This window comes from Protomyctophum parallelum (assembly GCF_964188405.1).
Source record: "Protomyctophum parallelum genome assembly, chromosome: 2".
Classification (NCBI taxonomy): Eukaryota; Metazoa; Chordata; class Actinopteri; order Myctophiformes; family Myctophidae; genus Protomyctophum; species Protomyctophum parallelum.
Window position 1 is genome coordinate 22,122,570 of NC_139699.1, and position 19,378 is coordinate 22,141,947.

The 19,378-nt window shown below is 41.1% G+C and overlaps 3 protein-coding genes across 4 annotated transcripts in view; 1 reads left to right on the forward strand and 2 right to left on the reverse strand.

The window, feature by feature from the left end:
- Positions 1–14,018, reverse strand: part of adam10a (ADAM metallopeptidase domain 10a) — a 145,841-nt gene extending 131,823 nt beyond the window's left edge. The window contains exon 1 of the mRNA XM_083759534.1: positions 13,864–14,018. Coding sequence (XP_083615660.1) covers positions 13,864–13,930 — 67 coding nt within the window. The 5' untranslated portion in view covers positions 13,931–14,018. The remainder of the gene's footprint in view (positions 1–13,863) is intronic.
- Positions 5,533–11,255, reverse strand: LOC310853902 (uncharacterized protein). Of its 2 annotated transcripts, XM_083758373.1 has the most exons (9): positions 11,189–11,255; positions 10,058–10,124; positions 9,669–9,769; positions 9,157–9,291; positions 8,683–8,792; positions 8,057–8,110; positions 7,663–7,881; positions 6,894–6,989; positions 5,533–6,351 (listed from the first exon to the last, which is right to left on the reverse strand). In XM_083758373.1, exons 6-9 carry the CDS (start codon positions 8,108–8,110, stop codon positions 6,052–6,054), a joined length of 669 nt encoding a protein of 222 aa, XP_083614499.1. In that variant the 5' UTR covers positions 8,683–8,792; positions 9,157–9,291; positions 9,669–9,769; positions 10,058–10,124; positions 11,189–11,255; the 3' UTR covers positions 5,533–6,051. The 2 variants fall into 2 exon arrangements, with proteins under 2 accessions (XP_083614499.1, XP_083614500.1); XM_083758374.1 differs by lacking the exons at positions 8,683–8,792; positions 9,157–9,291; positions 9,669–9,769; positions 10,058–10,124; positions 11,189–11,255 and having other exon boundaries at positions 8,057–8,296.
- A 3,448-nt stretch (positions 14,019–17,466) lies between the features above and the next one.
- Positions 17,467–19,378, forward strand: part of mindy2 (MINDY lysine 48 deubiquitinase 2) — a 40,800-nt gene continuing 38,888 nt past the window's right edge. The window contains exon 1 of the mRNA XM_083760067.1: positions 17,467–18,940. Coding sequence (XP_083616193.1) covers positions 17,708–18,940 — 1,233 coding nt within the window. The 5' untranslated portion in view covers positions 17,467–17,707. The remainder of the gene's footprint in view (positions 18,941–19,378) is intronic.

The following is a 19,378-nucleotide window of genomic DNA, read 5'->3' on the forward strand; positions in this document are numbered from 1 at the left end:
ACATAGCTCCAGTGTTGTTACAGCAAATTTAGATTTTATTTAGTCATAGTCATAGTCTCTTCTCTTGAATAGTTTTAATTTAGTTTTAATCACATTTTTAGTCCCCTGACACCTGGAATGTTTTAGTGTTACTAGTCTAGTTTTAGTCGACTAATCACAAGACTTTAGTCAAATCTACAGTTGATTTAGTCGACTAAAATTAATTTTGGCGGGCCTCGATGCCTGATTTAACACTTGCTGAAAATAGCCGATCTACAAGCTCACAACGTGCCACAGTAGATCGGCTATTTTCAGCATGCATCCAAGAGTAAAATGACTTGTGTCTTTTACTTATACTGGATCGCTTGTCTACTAGTCCCTGCCTAACATTTTAGTCTAGTTTTTTATTAGTTGACGAAATTGACAAATTGTCAATATATGTAGTCTTCTTAGTTTTAGTCATCATAGATTAGTTTCCATTTAGTTTCCGTCAGTGAAAAAAAAGGTAGTCGACGAACATAGTATGAGTCGACAAAATCAACACATGCATAGATCCATGATCCGCCACCTGGAAAAATAACCAACTAAGTCAATTCATGTGGTTGAATTTTGATCTGTCTGTTTGAATTGGAAATGCTGTAAAAACAAATCACAGGCTCACACACAGCCAGGCATCCACAGGATAACCAAGGGGTTGCTGTCTGGCAAACGACTTGATTTGCTGACTCTGATGAAGGCTGAGTAGATTGTGTTGGGCCGGTGAGGCTTAGATTTTTTTCAATTGAGAACAGATTCTACTAAATCCTGACAGTTTTCTGAAAAACCAATGTTTCTCTGTCAGTGGTTCTCAAACATGTTCATGTCAAGGACCGCCAAAACTATATGTAATTGGCCGCCGACCCCCATCTGAAAATATGTTGTTCCAGGGACCCCTCCCAGAAGCAAAGATTTTAGTTAAAAAAACGTTCACTCTGAAATAATATATATTCAATGATTTGCGATACATTTTCACGATTTTTCAAAAATAGCAGACCTATGAGCGCTATGAGCTTGTAGATCTGCTATTTTTCCATAGCTAAAGTATAACAATGCTTGAAACACCAAAAGGGGTTCCCCGTCCAGAATGGGTTAACACACCCTTTCAAGGACGATAGCAGATCGACAAGCTCACAACGCTGTGAGCTTGTTGATCTGGCTATTTTCAGCAAAGGCTTTTATTTCCCATCAATAACAGGAAAACACTAGTATAGAGCCCTGAGGGACGCAACCTTAATGGGGTTTAAGTGGTTAAAAGGACTCTGTTGAGTGCATCGGGCTCAATTTCCTAATCAAAATGAGTTGATTTGACTGTATTGTTCCTTCCACCTCCCAAAGCATGGCCTCATGTTTCACATTAAAAAGATAATTAGGCTATTAGGCTAGTAATGAAATAACTATTTACATCTATACGTAAAATAGGAAATTCTCCACGAAATAGACAATTTCCGAGAGACTGGAATTATTCATGTTAATTTCTGGAGTCTGTGAAAAGCAAAATACTTTCTACAAGCCAGACATCCTACAGGGGATGTGTTGACATACTTTAAGTGTGAGGTCTCTCTTATACTCTATATGTCGTCAATATAGTGAGTTTGCAGATCTACAACCTAGATTGGCAATGTTCACTCCTTTTGCACAGAGACACTCAGGGACAAGCAGGGCTTTCATTTCGGCTCAGGAGGAAAAACAATCACACACACTTCACACCCGTGTGTGTGAAGTGACCGGCGCTCTTATCATCATCATACATGATCACATTCAGGCCAATCACTTTTGGCGTTCTCACTTTTTATCCTCAATTCCAATTCAGCCAATCACTTTAGGCGTCCTAAAACAATGTACAGTCCTCCTCACTTTTTATCCTCAACTCCTGTGCAACAGTGACACTTGATGGTGATAATATGCTATTTCCGTGCTCGGACCGTGCAGGGACACAGCCAGGGACACACATAGCTGTCTTATAGGAGTGGTTGCACCACTCAAAAAACAAAACATAAAATGAGATACGGAGGTTCCTGCCCGACATCAAGGTTGACATGGAAGGAATCATGGACAAGAACAGAGGAAGCGGGTGTGCCACTGACAGGACATGACTCATCTCAACCTCACATTAACATGCAGTGTGCAATGCATGGCAATGGGTTGCAAGGCTAGCTTCTAGTAGCTTGTTACTGTATAGGTTAGGTCACACTGCTCGGAGGAAGAAGAAGGAGAAAGAATGCCACTCCTCCATATTGTGCATCATTGATAGACGTAGTGGAACACTGACATCGTTAGCTGTGAGAGCACAGAGCAGCAGGTGGCAGGCCACCTGACAGAGTATTATCCTCCAAACAAAACTCCCTGCTAACGGCGAAGACAAAATGGGATTGATCCAATTGATTCCATAATGTGCTGCTGTTGTAGTTAGGCTGGGGACGGAGTAGAAGTGGCAGTGGAAGACGATTCATCTGTCTATATACCAGTGGTTTTCAACCAGTGGTCTGGCTAAATGATGGAGTTGGTAACCAAATGAACCACATCTCTATTCTTCAACTCTTGAGAGCGTAAAATGAAGGGGTCCATTTGGTTTCATTTTACACTCTCAAGAGTTTAAAGAATAAAGGGAGGCTCCGCACACTCGTCTCTGTGCACAATCAATAGATTTATTGGAAGCTATCAATAGATTTATTGGAAAGTCTATTGACTTTCGTCAGACATACGCTCTCAAGAGTTGTAACATTATTGTTAAACATCTGCACTACTTCAAGTTCATTTACAAGAATTCTACACAATCAGAGAATGTAAAGAATTCTTATTTTGATCAATGTTTGCCAAAAGCATGGATTTGTATACTATACAAGATCTTATGCAACGAAAACAGAACAATACTTTAGTTGTGGGTGTGAGAGGCTAAATCTCATCACATGGTGGTCCGTGGCTCAAAAAATGCAGACTAAACGGGCCTTGATGTGAGAAGGGTTGAAAACCACTGGTCTATACCAAAGAAATGTGGCGATGCAAAAATAGATCCTATTTGTTTGCCAATTTTGGAATTCCTTCATTCCTCATTCTAAGATAAACGGACGTTTTTGCCGCAAGTTTTAGAATGAAATAATTACCAAATAATTACCTGTGGTGTGTTACATTTATATTTGATTTTCTGTGGTTATAGCAATTTGAACTGACTCGCACAAATGTCATTACCGGTATAAGTCAAATCATAATGATTTGAAAAGCATTCGACACCAATATTATATAATGGAAGAATTGGATATATAACTCCTCCTATCTCTGGCATTTTGAAATGAAATAAGAGGTGTGCTTCACAGTCACACAAAATAAATGTTGTTCGACTTAAGTACTGTATTATTCAACATTCCTGAGACTTTGCTGGATTTCCGTAATACCAAAGACAAAGGCAACCAAACCATTAAACATGAGTTATGAGCTAGTGGCTGTTAGTCCACTTCAAAAGCTAATAATACATTATATTACATGGCTTGGTTGAATGCTTGATTCTGATTGGTCAATCACTGAATTCAGCTGTGTGTTATTTCTTGACAGACCGCTCTACTCTATAAGTAATCAAACCATCGGAGCACCTGCTGCTTTATTTACTGCCGTTTCCAACATGACAGCCATGTAAACAAACACACACATGTTTTCAAAAACATTTGAGCGTGAAATAGACGAAGCAGCAAAAATGGATTATATTTGATCAACTCACTTCCTTGTTTTCCGACAGTGCTGCAGCTGGACAGACGCCGGCCAGCGCGACACATATATGGAATCAGCCTGTCGGTGATTTATCTATATAAACAATGACCACTCAGCCATACATTATACCTTACATATGAAATACATATACAGTAAAGTATAAATAATAATATTAATAAGGCAATCAAAAATAACTGCTCTAACAACCCAATTCAATCAGTGCTAAGTCCCACCGCACTGGCAGAAAGTCTACAACGTACACTGCAGTCTAATTCATAGCCAGTACAGCATCCGCCTCAAGTGAGAAAATGTGTTGCACAATGCAATGCACATGCCATATCACCTACTTCCTGTAATCGCAGACATATATCATGATGATGGAAATGTAGGTTAGAGGAAAAAGGGCACAGACCGTGTGCTCCTTATGACCGCAAGGAGGACCCGAGTTAGACTCTGACTCTGTCACTCATGGTGCCCTTGGTTTCCTATCCATACACTCAGCTAATAAAGCATAAAATGCCTCGTATGAAAAAAAGGATGGCCCTGTCACTCTGAATTCATAGAGCAACGCACATTACTGCAAGAAGAGAAATGGCCTACTGCCGTCAGCCTATCATGACACTAGAATATAATTACTCTATTCTGAAGGTTAATTGCAGTTTACCCAGTGTAGGTAGGTTAAACTGGCAATAGAAGTTGTTTTGTTTATGAAGAGATGGCAAAAAAGAACGATTTTGTTCAGTCATAACTACAAACAAAACATATCTTAAACATATAAAATATATCTTCCAGTTACTCTGTGAAGACCAAATGCAAAACTGCTGATAAAAGATATATAGTTTACTGTAGTCCAGTGGTGCTAATGGGGTGCATTTTGCATCCCAAAACGCAGATTATTGATAATGGACCCATCCGTGGACCTTTCTGGGGGACCCATGGACGCACACTCAGAAAACAGAAACTACTATCTACCCAAATATATTGGTGAATCATTTTTACACCCTTAATTATCGAGTAAACTTGACTGCTATGAAATCAAGTAAAATCTACCTTAAAAATTAAGTAAGTGCAAGTAATATATTAAAGCAGGTTGAAATGACAATTATTGAGTAGATAAAATTAATATGCATTAGCACCTTGAAATGACAATAATTGAGTAGATAAACTTAATATGCATTAGCACCTTGAAATGACAATAATTGAGTAGATAAACTTAATATGCATTAGAAAACCTAGGTTAAAATTACATATAAATTTGAGTATATGGGATTGAAATTGATAGGTTGATTTAACTATATACGAGTGTATGATTTAATAAAATATATGCGTTACATTTACTCAATATTTTAACTGTATTCAACTCATAGTATTTTAATCAAAAAGGAATTCTGTATTTACCTTTGTCAAAGAGAATACACAATGCAATTATACAGATAAGTACGTTTTTAATTGACCAAAGTGAACATTCAAGTATTAAACATTCACATACTGTATGGGAGGAAACAGTCTGGCCACACGAAACAATGTGCAAATTACAATGTCAGCAAATACATTTTAAGAACATTAAACATTTCCTACTATGGCAGGTAAATAAAACAAAACAAAAGTCCACGCACACTATAGTTGAGAGGACAAACATGATAGGATGGTCATTTGACTTTTTTTTTTAGTCAAGGCTGGGTTTAATGAATTACCTGCCGGTGTCCCACCGAAACTATACCGTATACACACACGCGCAGTCGCGCACGCACACACACAATTTGATTGTCTACCCCCCCCCCCCCCCCACACACACACACACACACACACACACACACACACACACACACACGTCACACTATACTTGACATAAACATTTTAGGTTTAGGTTAATTAATTTGCCTGCATGCCGGTGTCTAGCACCCAAATTAGCCGATCTACAAACATGCGCACACACCTGAAAACACAATTTGATTATCTATACCACACACACACAATTTGATGTGCTTGGAGCAATCAATAACCCATTACTGTATAAGAAAAAAAAAGAAAAAGCAGGAAGGTCAAATGGGGAAGAATTTCTTAATATAGAAAAAATAAAAATAACGTTTACTGTCTATCGGTGAGGTTTGTACAGATTAATACATTCTAATTGGCTATATGCACTGTGTACACATAAGCACCTCCACTTCAAAACAAGTCTGTCAGACGCACAGATCTGACATGCTGCTGTATGCTTTATACAATAGGCTTTCCTTTTGAACAGTGCAGTATCAGTCAGTGTCGTATGTGATGTGGTTCCCTACTAATCTGTTTCCACTGAAAACATTCAAACTGAAGTTGTCAGTCAGGACACTAGCCAAGCAGACAGTTTTTCAGTGTCTGCACTTTGGGTGTAAGCTGTTGAGGGTCTAGTCCAAGCAGTACCTTTTGAAAAACCTCCAAGATGTATTTGAACTTCTTGGGGTACTTCAAGTCAAACACGTAGGTCAGTCCCAGGAGATAGCAGCAGGCTCTGCTAATATCGCCGAGGTTGTTGAGGACAGGGATGCCCTCAATAACAATACCTACATCAGCAGCTGGTGATTGAGTTTGCAGACTGTAGATAGTCATCAGTTCCCCCGACAACTCCTCTTCTACATCGACACCAGCATCCTGCACACATTGTAAAAATAGAATCTCATGAATGAAAACGTAATGATGATGTTCACGGTATTATCATTCTAAACAGTTACTACTGTTGCACAATTCCCTGCTCTGGGTGGGACCTCCGTCAGTGTCTTGAGTTTGCAATTGAAAACGTTTGCTGCCAACCAGTTGAAGAAATCACAGATTGAGGCCAGATTGAGACCATTCATGTTCATGGAAGAAGCTTGTAAACATGTATTCTATTGCCAATTTGTGACCTTGTAGATCTGCTATTTTTGCTGTACAACATGCTTCCATAATTAAGACATGCTGCCGTCTATGCTGTGCAGACCTGAGTGTATCGTGACCTTACTTAGTATGTAGGAACACATGTCTGAACTGCAGTAGCACTAGACATGCCATCTCACAACCTGATTCTCTGGACACTTTCTCACAAAACAAGCTCCTCACTCTGCCGTTCTTGGCACGTTTGAGATATTGTCTCACAATTAGCCATGATGATGACATTAGTTAAAACTACAAATTGTTAAATACTTTATTTTACTAACTTCAACGTCCTTGATCAGGGCACCAGGCTCTTCTCCCAGATGGTCGATGAGGCACTTGATCACGATTCCTCTGGTTAGCTGTATGGGGTTTCCACTCTGCAGACAAAGTTTTATCCTTAATACAATGCATTACTTTGCACATTCAAGCTGGGCTTTTGTTTACCAACTTTAAAGTCTACCGTTTCAATTGTCTGCACACAGTTTTAGCATTTAGGGCCCCATTTCCACCAGTGCTAAACACATTATCCCGAAACTTCTTTGCCTTTTTTACTCTTTTGAAAAACAAAATTGGTCAACTAGCCAATCTAAATGAACAAAAATGTTTTTCAAAATAGTAAAAAAGCAAAGAAGTTTAGGAATAAGAGGGGTTTAGTACTGACAAGACTATTAAGACATGCATTTCGTCTATCAGGGAATGGACAGGACAGAGACATAGTGATGACTGTTTAGGATACATTAGTATCTAAAGTAAGTGATCGTAATTAACTTAATGGGACTGATCTAGGACATTTGACAGGTTTGCGTTACAGGCAAGATACTACAGTGGAAGTCAATGAGGAACATTTCTCACCCGCATGTGAAGTTACAACATGTCAAGGAAATTACAACACAAACTTTGTTCTAGCTTTTTAAAGTGAATGAATACCGAGAATAGAAGATCTGCAAGTTCACAGACTTCAGTGAGATGCAATGTGAGCTTGCATATCTGCTATTTTCTGATTTAGAAGCCGTTTTTAAGAATCATCCTCAGGTCTAAATGGTTTATTACCTGAAGCAGAGCACTCTTCTTTGCCCGATGTGGCTCTCCTACAGCACCTCTCTTAGATTGGAACATGGACAGCAGTTTAGGTGTGTAGAGGTCCAGTTTAGGTGTGTAGAGGTCCAGTTTAGGTGTGTAGAGGTCCAGTTTAGGTGTGTGGAGGTCCAACATCTCCATGAATTTCGGCTCAAGCTTCATTGTAGTGATCAACTTGAACTCTGCGCTGACCTGAAAAACAGATGAGGGGAAGGGAGAAAAACAAAACACATTGTGATCTTGTACATCCATTTTCCACCACTGTTGCTCCAGGAATGGGTACAATTGGTTAAATACAATGTAAATGTGTGTCACATGCAGGATGTCATTTCTGTTGAACCCTGCTACAAGAATCCAATTTACTCACTTGTGAAGCATCAAACAAGGCCAGCCATCTCTCCTTTACATCCTTGACGCTCATCTAGAAGAGATACACTAGGTGTTAACAGGGAACCAACAGACTGATGTAATGTTTCTTTCAAAAATGAGTTTGACTAATATTTGTCATACCAACTAATCTATAAAAATCACACCTGTGTGAACTGAGCGATGCAACTATATGCATCGTACTGTACTGTACAACTCATACTCTACAGTATAACTCGTACTGTACACTGTACTATGGCTGCTGTGTGTGTGACCTGAATCAGCCCAATCAACCCCAATTCGTACTCATCAGGACATACATATGGACATAGCAGTTGGAGCCGTCAGGCACCACTCAAATCCATATCACTGATAAACTACATCTACTGAGTCCCAACTGTAAAATCTCAATGATTCAACATTTTAATTATCCTCCTCAAGGATCAAAATATTACACAGGGAAGAATTATTGAAGCAGCTGTGTTCATATAAGGCAGCGAGCAGACAACGCAGTGGTAAATGAATAATATCTGCAACACAATGTTTCAGGAATATAGTTGAATAACTGTATAGAAAGGTTGTAAAACAATTATTAAACAGTGTCCTGCCAGTAAGGTATCCAGTCACTTGTTTGTCCAGACTGTTGAATTGCTGTCTGTATGAGTCTAGATGCCTGGGGGACAGCCACCGGGAGGCAAAGAGGACAGCATACCGGGAGACAAAGAGTTGAGGTGTAGCTGGAAGACATGGACAGTAGAAAATAAGACTAAATACACAAAAATGAAACCCTGTTAATTTCCCATCAGGCACACTGTTCAATCCTTAGCTCTTGTCAATACTTTGCATTGATTCAATATTTATAAATGCCACAAAGACTAATAGTTTAAAACCCCCAAAAAGCTGAAATTGCAGATTTACAAGCATGCACACAACGCATCACAATGAGACATGCTGTGAGCTTGTAGATCGGCTATTTATTGCTACTTTAAGCGAGCAGACAACGCAGTGGTAAATGAATACTATCTGCAACACAATGTTTCAGGAATATAGTTGAATAACTGTATAGAAAGGTTGTAAAACAATTATTAAACAGTGTCCTACCAGTAAGGTATCCAGTCACTTGTTTGTCCAGACTGTTCAATTGCTGTCTGTATGAGTCTAGATGCCTGGCCCTGGGGGACAGCCACCGGGAGGCAGAGAGGACAGCATACCGGGAGACAAAGAGTTGAGGTGTAGCTGGAAGACATGGACAGTAGAAAATAAGACTAAATACACAAAAATGAAACCCTGTTAATTTCCCATCAGGCACACTGTTCAATCCTTAGCTCTTGTCAATACTTTTCATTGATTCAATATTTATAAATGCAACAGAAAGACTAATAGTTTAAAACCCCCCAAAAGCTGAAATAGCAGATTTACAAGCATGCACACAACGCAATGAGACATGCTGTGAGCTTGTAGACCGGCTATTTATTGTTACTTTTGTGCAGACACTGTAGTATTGGTGACAAAACATCAAACGTTGAAATATGGAGATATGAGGTTTCTGCCCAACAGCAACGATGTATATATGAAATTATGAATACATTGTGTGTGTTTTTTACGGTTGTTACCTCCTGGAACCCAGGTCAAGCAGTGGTGAGGCTTTATTGTTGGCAGCAGCAGGGAAGGAGAATCAAACAGAGAAGGAGCCAGACATTGATGCCTACAGAGTCTACAGACAAATATGCAGACATGCACATGATCAGACAAAGCAACATACATTTTTATACAGGACTTTAGTCCATAAATAGTCAAATACCTAATCTTGCGATCACAGTCACACGGACAGATGCAAAGATACAGTCTAGTCTACTATTATTTTGTAATGGAAGTGAGCGACATGAAGATACAGCCAATGTTTGTAGCTTTGTATCTTTTGCATCTGCCAGTGTGATTGCAGCATAAGAAGTTGGCTAGTAGTAGGCTAGTACATAAAATGCCTTAATGATACTGGACTTACAGGCTATAGTTGACAATGTCCACTCTGTCTGATGTTGGCTCTTGGCTGCAGTGATTTATTCAACAGTCTACAAAACAAACATTAACCAACATTAAACTGTATACTTTACACCGTATACTTTAAAAACATAAATGTGGAAATATAGCTCATCTACAAGCTCACAAGCAGGCTTGAGTTTTTAGAATGATTACTTTTGCTAACAGACATTTAGCACTGATCTAAATGCATTTCGTTACATGCAGTTTATAATTCCAATGATTGTGTTGGATGACAATGTCCACATGTAATTGCACTGTCTGACCCTGCCTGCAGATTTATTCACCGCATTCTACCGCAAACTACGCAGCTGCGTAGAGGCCCCAAGAGTTCTCCCTGAAAAATGTTTAATATCGCAGCCCCGCCAGCCCGTTCCGCCTATTGCGGTCGGTTAGGGGGGGCTCCGACGGCCCATGGCGTCGCTTCCTCAGCGTCACTTCTTCATGATCCTCCCCCGTTAAGCGACGCCCGGTCGCGGCCGTCCGTCCCGTCGTGGGCTCCCCTGTTGGTCTATGTCCCCCTTAGCAAAAGTAATATTTCTAAAAGCTCAAGCCTATAGCCTATACTGCTGGTCTACGTAAAACATGAACCGCACGCAGGCACCGCAAAACAACAAGCTTATCGTCTAACGTTTACTGTATAGATGAAGCATGTTTAGTTTAGTATTACAGCATAGAATTCAACATAATAAATAAGCCCGCGTTTATAGCGGCCATTTTGATAGTTCTTTCAGTGAGCCATACATACAATCGTAAGTCAAATGAACTACAATTACCATGCAGCCCTGAGCCCTTCCCGTTCGGCGCGAACTTTCCCTCGCAAATAATGTGTAGGCTATTCTATGCATTTTAACATGATATTGTGTATATGTACATGGCTGAAACATGTGTAGTTTATGTGTATAGTGTCGACGACCACAGGCGTTACGTTATGGTGGGGCTGAATGAAAATTAGCATGCACTCTTTAGTCTTGACAGTTGTTAGTTTTGCTAGCCCTATACGAGCGTCATGTAAACCATGGCTTTAGTCCGGTCCAAAAAAAAAGTATGAAGACACGGTCAACATTTAATTAACATTTGATAGCTGGCTACTTACCATGAAGGAGAACTTCTCTTGTAACTTCACTTGCGTGGCGCGGCTCAGCTGCTGCTTCTGCTGTAAATTTTGTAATGGCTGCCAGCCTGCCACTCGGGATGACTCGTATCGGTCCGGCTTTCATCGCTGTTATGAACTCTGGCCAATAAGAGGCAGGTAGGCGTGTCTAATGGGTATCTTAGATCATTTCAACCCAATATTATTAGTAGATACCGTATCTACTAATAATATTGGGTAGGAATGAGTAATAATTACATTTCTTCAAACTGATCTGTATGATTACTCCATTCTCAAATATTATGATGGAAACTTACTGAGACTTGTATATATATTTGACCAATATTACCAGTTTGGCATATACTCATTTATTTTCATGAAATTAACTAAAACAATAGATGTACATTTAACTCACAAATAACAGTTGGATTTTTACTCAATAATTATTGTATATCCAACTAAAAGGATCCCATAAGTGATATTCACAGATTTTATTAAGCTAATATACCTTTTTTTAATAGTCGTACTTACAAGGCGATTGTTTTACTTTTTTGAGTGCACTACTGTACTCAGCACTTTACTGTAATTTGGTGCTATTTAATTTACTTTATGTTTGCAACTTTGCATTGTTGTTTGCATAACTCTTTAAAAGACTTGGAATTGTGTTTATTTCTTTCAGATATATTTTATGTATGAATATAACCATTTTATAACCATACTAGATGAAATGGGAGTTAAGTGCTGCAATTTGTAAAAAAATAAATAAAAGACAAAAAATAAAAGACAACAAAAAAAGACAAAATATGACTCCTAACATCGTTGAAGCGAGGGACTCATACAATGTCCATGTGACCAATCTAAACGACCACCCCTGGGTCCCGGGACCCAGGCCCATTACAGTACATTGAAAAGGTATTTACTATTTACATCACCGATAGTCCCAAATATGCTGCTAGCAAGGCATGCTCTTGTATGCATTTTGTTGTCAACAGATAGAATAGTGCTCTATTGTCTACACAGGAAAAACAAACAGGGCCAATGCTCAATATAGTCCAGTAAACCATGTCAGTGACTGCCCCGTGCAATGACCACCGAGTGTCATGACAAAGTCATGACAAAGTGTAATCCCAACAGTTAGGACTTCATATTGAAGATCAATGTGTTGCTGAAATAAGGTGTTCCCGAATGACCTTATATCTGCATACCACGCCCATAAAACCAAGATTCCACAAGATGAAAAGGTATCAGGAATAAAACATTGTTGATGATAGAAGAACCTTTGCATGATTCAGCGACACATGCAGTGCAGAAGTGGTGGATTTACTGATCATGTTTTGTCAATCCACACATTATGTCAAGTGTACTAGCCTGCAATTACAACAAGAAAACCGTCACCAGGGCAGGAACTCCTGTCATCACTGAACAAAATACAAAGTGGGAAAAGAGCAGAACATAATACTAAACTATATAATTTAATCTGAACGCTATGGCTCTGTATTGTGGTTCCACAAAAAGTTGACTATGATGATACCATTTAAAAACATGGAGTAGTATAATTCTAAGTCAATGAATGGGCAAATGTATCTGGCAAAAACAAAAAAAACGGAATGAACCGAAAAAAGAAAAGAAAAAACGAATGAACCGACGTATTAACAGCAGCACAATGAATTGAAATTATTAGGAACTCAAAACTAAAAGTATGTAAAGTGTACAGACAAGTTAAAGTATGCTAATGCAGCTTTTGGCATTCACCCTCTGGCAGCTATAGGACCCTTCCCTTCCATGCAGTCAGTCAGTCAGTAACAACAACACAGTAACACCACTGGTATCGGTGGCGTCAATCATGGTCTCTTGTAAACTTTTGTTTCTGTACAGACTTGTCTACAGCCCAGTACCATTATGACAGGGGAATGGTAGGCTACAGTATAAATTCGACTTACACTTATATATATATATATATATATATATATATATATATATATATATATATATATATATATATATACACATATGTCTATGAGAAAAGGCTGACTGACAACAACTGTTTAAATGCAGCAGCAGCACCACAGCCCACCCACCATCCATCCAGCTAGCCAACTTACAGGAATAAATAATGAACAACATTACAATGTCGTTTAAGTTTAGTTTTACAATCTCTGATTTATGCAGATGATGATAACGGCTACAACAAAGCAAATTAAGCGACGGGTGAGAGAATGGCAGAATTCGGCCAGGTTTTAGCCCAGATGTAACGCCTGGTGGTGACGGTTAGGGTTCCTGGCGTTAAACTGAAGACCCATACATTGTTCATCGCAACGCAAACTGTCTATAGCTAGTCAAAGCAGCTTGAATTCAGGGCTGCTATCAAACTAACCCCCATGGAGGGAGGGCTGCCTGAAAATGACTTGAGTGTTTATGTATTTATTTAGCCAATCTTCTCTTTCATAGGATGTCTGTATAGTGGAGAAGCAGCGGTGCAGATAAGGTTGGTGTTGTTAGCAATAGCAGTTGCATTCACCCCCAGTCAGTCAGTCAGTCAGTCACCACCGACCGACCACAACACTGCTTGGGATATATTCCTCCTAGATCCGATTAGCTCACCAGGGGAGCTATATTATACTAGCTATCAATAAACACTTTCCATTTTTACCCGCTGTTCATCAGTGACAAAAACTCACCTCTGCTATTCCGTAGACAGCACATCATGAGTAATAGTTGTAGACATATCATATTGAATACATTCATTGTGTGAGCCAAATAAAACTAGATGTGTGTGTGTGTGTGTGTGGTGGAGAGGGAGAGACTGATGATGGCTAAAAATTGCTTGTTTCGTTTTGACTTAAAGGTACAGTCGCCCTCTCTCTCCAGCGCCACAACACTCCACTATGACGTCACCGCCACCAGCAGTGTTGCCATGTATTGTGAGTCGAGATAAATGAGCATACAGGGTCTATGAAAACATTGATTGATTGATTGATTGATTGATTGATTGATTGATTGATTGATTGATTGATTGATTGATTGATTGATTGAAGTATTTATTAACAGTTTGCAGAATTACAGTGCATTTCAAGCACAACTCAATACAAAGACTGTTAGCCTGACCTAAGCAGAGACATTTCTGGCCTAGATGGGAGGGTCGCGTCTCAGAAAAGCGTGCACCCTGATTGGATCTCATCGATCTGTCCGTCACCCCCGGCCCCTCCTCTCCCCCTAGTGCAGCGCTACGTCACATCATTTAGAGCGACGCCTACGCGGAAGGGTTGACTCCCACTTTTAGACTGGTTCAGCCCACGGCTTTTTCCAGGCTTTCATCTTTCGCGCAGACGAAATGAAAGCCTGGGTATCGAGGCTAAAAGACTGTTAACTACCCATATTTACACGCAGAAAAACAAGCCAAAAGTCGCTTATAATGAGCAGACATGGCAACACTGACCACCAGTCCCTCCTCCCTTCTGGAGTCTTTTCTTGCTGGAGTCTATACCACCATCCCATGGTCCAGCAGGTACATTAGCGCTGTGATTGGCGGGTTGGTTCGGTTGTCAAGCAACAGCTGGGCGCAATGATGATGATCACATTTGATAGCAAGATTATATTTGTATTATTATTATTTAACCATAAAATATTACCAAAAACACTGCATTTGCTTGCGTTACACATAACAGACAAATTTCAAGTAGCCTAAAGTCTGTTTTACAAAAAATATAAAGAAAAAAATACCTTCTTTACAATTATTGTTCACAGGTTTTATCCAACTAATCGACAAAATAAATTGTCATGATTCATTGCTAAAGATATCACTTTTAGTTTTAGTTATAGGCCTACAGGCTACATTACTTTGACAGGACTTTGATTTGTTGAATATGATTAGACCAAAATCCATATAAAGAAAAAGAAAAAAGAAAAGTGATCCAAAAACCTTTTTATTGGTTTTATCTCTATACTATTCCAAAAGTATACAGGTGATGGCTACTATTATATAGCATTGCGTGATTGAACGTGAAAGCCAAAGCAAAACATGACTAAACATGTGTGTCCATATTAGCCTATAACTTAAAGGCTATAGCCTATGCATATAGTTGCTGTTGTTCTTGGAATATACTGTATGAAAATGACGAGACAACAACAGCAACAACAATAAAAAAATATAGCTGCAAGCAGCTATAAGATGGACCGGGGTCAGTCAAGCCCAAAGGGAAAAGACTGCAATAGACTGCAGATGACTGCAGATGGCGTCATGGCGATCAGCTTTCTTTCGTCAACGCTGTAGTCTCGTAACCAATCCAGTCTGACTCCATTCATTTCATGTATGGAAATGCAATTTCTCTGACGTTCCGCGGATCTGAAAATGTCACTGCGAGAACGCAGCGAATATCACGGATCTGACAGATCCACCGAGGGGGCATGGTGGCACAGTCAGTAGTGCTGTCGCCTCACAGCTAGAAGGTCCTGGTTCGATTCCCGCTGGGGACGCTGTGGGCATGTTCCCTCCTCCGTGTCATAAGTGCCCATATACCCGAGGCAGGGTTGGCGAAAGGGCCTTTCTGTGTGGAGTTTGCATGTTCTCCTCGTGTCCCCTATAGGGTAGGTAATTACCCCTCACAAAAAAAACATGCAGTAATCCTGGTCTCTAAACTGCCTCCCCCTGGCCAAATGTGTTCCTTCCACAAGCTACATCCGGCTGGGGAAACTCTCCCCTGTCAGGTGAAAAGAAGCGGCTTGGACTCCTCATGCCCAGGCAGGATTACATTAGATAATTGACACTCTGTGAAAAAAATGGGGTGCAAAATCGTGGGATAAAAATGATAGGCCTATAAAAATGACTTGACTCCTTGACTCCTTCAAAACCGCTCTCAAAGGCCACCTAAGGACAGCTGCAATTCGAAACTGGCCCCTGTAAAATCTGATTCCCCCACCCACCCCTTTTTCCCCTCACTGTAGGGTAGGCCTATACGTTTTTTCCCCCTTTTTACTTCCTCTATGATGATTTCCTGTTTTTGGCTATATAGAAGTGTATCATATTTGTATTTGTCTCTAAATGTTATGATGAATTGAACATGGACCCATAATATTGTAAACAAGTGTAATGCTTTATGGTGTCGTCCACAGTTAACAGTTTTGTATTGAGTTGTGCTTGAAATGTACTGTAATTCTCCAATATCTGTTAATACATCTTTCAATCAATCAATCTATCAATCAATTCAAAAATCGGTAGATTGAGTATGTTCTGCCACCAAGTGGCTGAAAGAGGTTAATACATGAGGGCCTAGCTCTGAGCTCTGCTCAGTGCCCACTGCCCACCTCCAGCAGGCAGCAGGCGTGCACACACACACACACACACACACACACACACACACACACACACACACACACACACACACACACACACACACACACAAACACAGCTGGCAAAACTACCAGAAATCTTTATTACTAAAAAGTAATTTATTTATTACTTTATTTATTATCACTGTTATTACTGCCAACTGGGGCAGTGATAAAGTCCACATGACATGGGTCATTTTGGCAGTACTATATTAATGACCCATGCTGCGTACAGTATGTGAGTAATTCTAATTCACACATTAGACATAGTGGTTGGTTTACTAGTCCTACTAGTACAAGTTTAAAGCTGATGATACTATATATATTTATGTTTTTAACTGAGAAAAAATATTATGCAAACAAACAAAAAACGGACAAAAAGAAACAAAACCAAAACAGGACAATTATACATAAAAACAATACAATACAATCAATGACATAGGCATAGGCCTACATACATACAGTAAAAAAATACATCAATGACATCAAACTAAGTACGGGGAATAATGAATCATTAGCTAAATTCTTTTCGCTCCTATGCCACCAAAATGTGGAACGCCCTACCAACAGTCATTAAGACATGTGAATCCCTTGACTCCTTCAAAACCGCTCTCAAAGGGCACCTACGGATGGCTGCAATTCGAAACTGGCCTCTGTAAAATCTGAATCCCCCCCCCCCCACCCCATTTCCCCTCACTGTATATATATCTTTTCCCTTTTTGCTTCCTATATGATGAATTCCTGTTCTGTTCTTTAGCTACATAGAAGTGTCTATTTGTATGTCTCTAAATGTTTTGATGAATTGAACAATGTGGACCCTGTTGTAAACAAGTGTAATGCTTAATTGGGTCGTCCACTCACAGTTAACAGTCTTTGTATTGAGTTTGTGCTTAAAATGTACTGTAAATTCTACAAACTGTTAATAAATATTTCAATCAATCAATCAAAAAAGCTAAAGCTGATGATAATATCATCATTATAATGAAACGGGACCAACTGAATGCGACACAGCACCACACGCCGTCGGCACTCTGGCGCCCCCTACTGCTCTAAAAACACCATGCATGTTGGTGACGTCACTAGCAGAGTTGTCATCATGGCGTCTGCGGGACTGAAGCTCGAGCTGCAATTTACTAGCTAAAAGACGAAAAAGAAAGACAAAAAAAAAAATCTGTCGACAGTTTCGTTTAAGTCGAAATGGAGAAAAATGCAAAGTTGCACCGAGACAGTGACGGCGGCTCTCTGTGCGCGGCGGGGCGGCAGATGGACGACGGTGTGACGGCTGTGGGTGGTGGACTGAAGGGAGCCAAGAATAATACCGGACCTTCTCTCACTCGCACTCTGGTTAACGACAGTTGCAATAATAACGGCTCCGCCGCTGACGTTAACGTCAACGTTAACGCCGCCACCACCAGCAGCAGCGTCGCACTCGCCGACATTAACAATGCCGTCGTCTCCGGTGGTGGAGGTGGGGAGAAAAAAGCCGACGACAGGCCAGACATGATGGGGTTCCTGTCGGTGGAGGAGGACAGGGAGGCGAGCGGCGGCGGATCGCGGCCAGTGGAGGAGTCTGGGGATCGGATCAGTAACGGGATGGGAGTCGGACATGATGAGGATGACTCGGAGCTAGCTACAGGAAACGAGAGGGAGGAGGGTGGCTCCTCAAAGTTAGTAAACAACAAAAAGGATGGTCGACTAGTACTGTCATCCTCCTCGGAGGATGCTGCTGCGATCAGGACCCGGGGCCGAGGCACGGTGGAGGCACCGCCCGTGGAGCGGTCCACTTGTCCGCCGCCAATGGAACAGGTGAAGCTCGCCAAGCCGACGCGCCTGCTATGCCCATCGGACAACAACACGGCAGTAATAATAACCACAACCACAACGGGAGACATTAAGAACGGGAAAACGGGACTAATATCTAGGAGCGACCCGTCTCCGTCTCCTCCTCATTCCCACGTCGCTTCCTCCAAGGAGGGTCTGTTGTTGTCTCTGCCGCCGCTGAGACGTGGGAGTGACCCGGAGCCCGGCGGCCCCGGGCCCGGTCCCAGTGGTGTCAGTCCCCCCGGAGTGTCCCGGAGTCTGGTGGACTCCCCCCTCGACGACCAGTCTCCCTTCTCCAACCTCAACTCGTGCCCGAGCTCTGACCTCAACAGCAGCGAGGGAGGGCTGGATCTGGAAGACACGGGGCCGGGGGGGACATCATCATCCCTGGCTCTGCAGACCACCACCACCGAGCTGTGTGGAGCAGTGGACGACGGGGCCAAGAAGGACCGGGGCGGCGCCGCCGCTGCCGCTGCCGCCGCCGGCCAGTCCATATACCACATCAAGTGGATCAAGTGGAAGGAGGAGAACACGGCGGTCATCACCCAGAACGAGAACGGGCCCTGTCCGCTGCTGGCCATCATGAATGTCCTCCTGCTGTCGTGGAAGGTACGGTCCATGAAATGTGTCTTAAAATCCGTTTACGACACTGTTAACTGTACTGTGTTTGTACTATAGCCTACAGCATTTCCCAAACTTTTTCATGTCAAGGACCCCCAAATTGACACTATTTAGCCCGCGGATCGACCCCCATTTGAAAAGATATGCCAGAGACCCCATGAGAATAGGCTCTAGCAGTGATTCTCAACCCGTTTAATTTCAAGGACCCTCTGTTTGACATGCATTAGTCTACAGACCCCCATGGCCCCCCAATGACATTTTCTATTTCTGGAAAGTAAACCAGGGATAGGTTTAACCGTTAACTATACGTAGGACATAAAATATACTGGAAGACTTGACTGTCTCCATCCCAGGATCTATGCATGTTGATGGAATCATGCTATTTAGCCTATGGGTGTGTTGTATAATAATATGCTGCTGCATAAT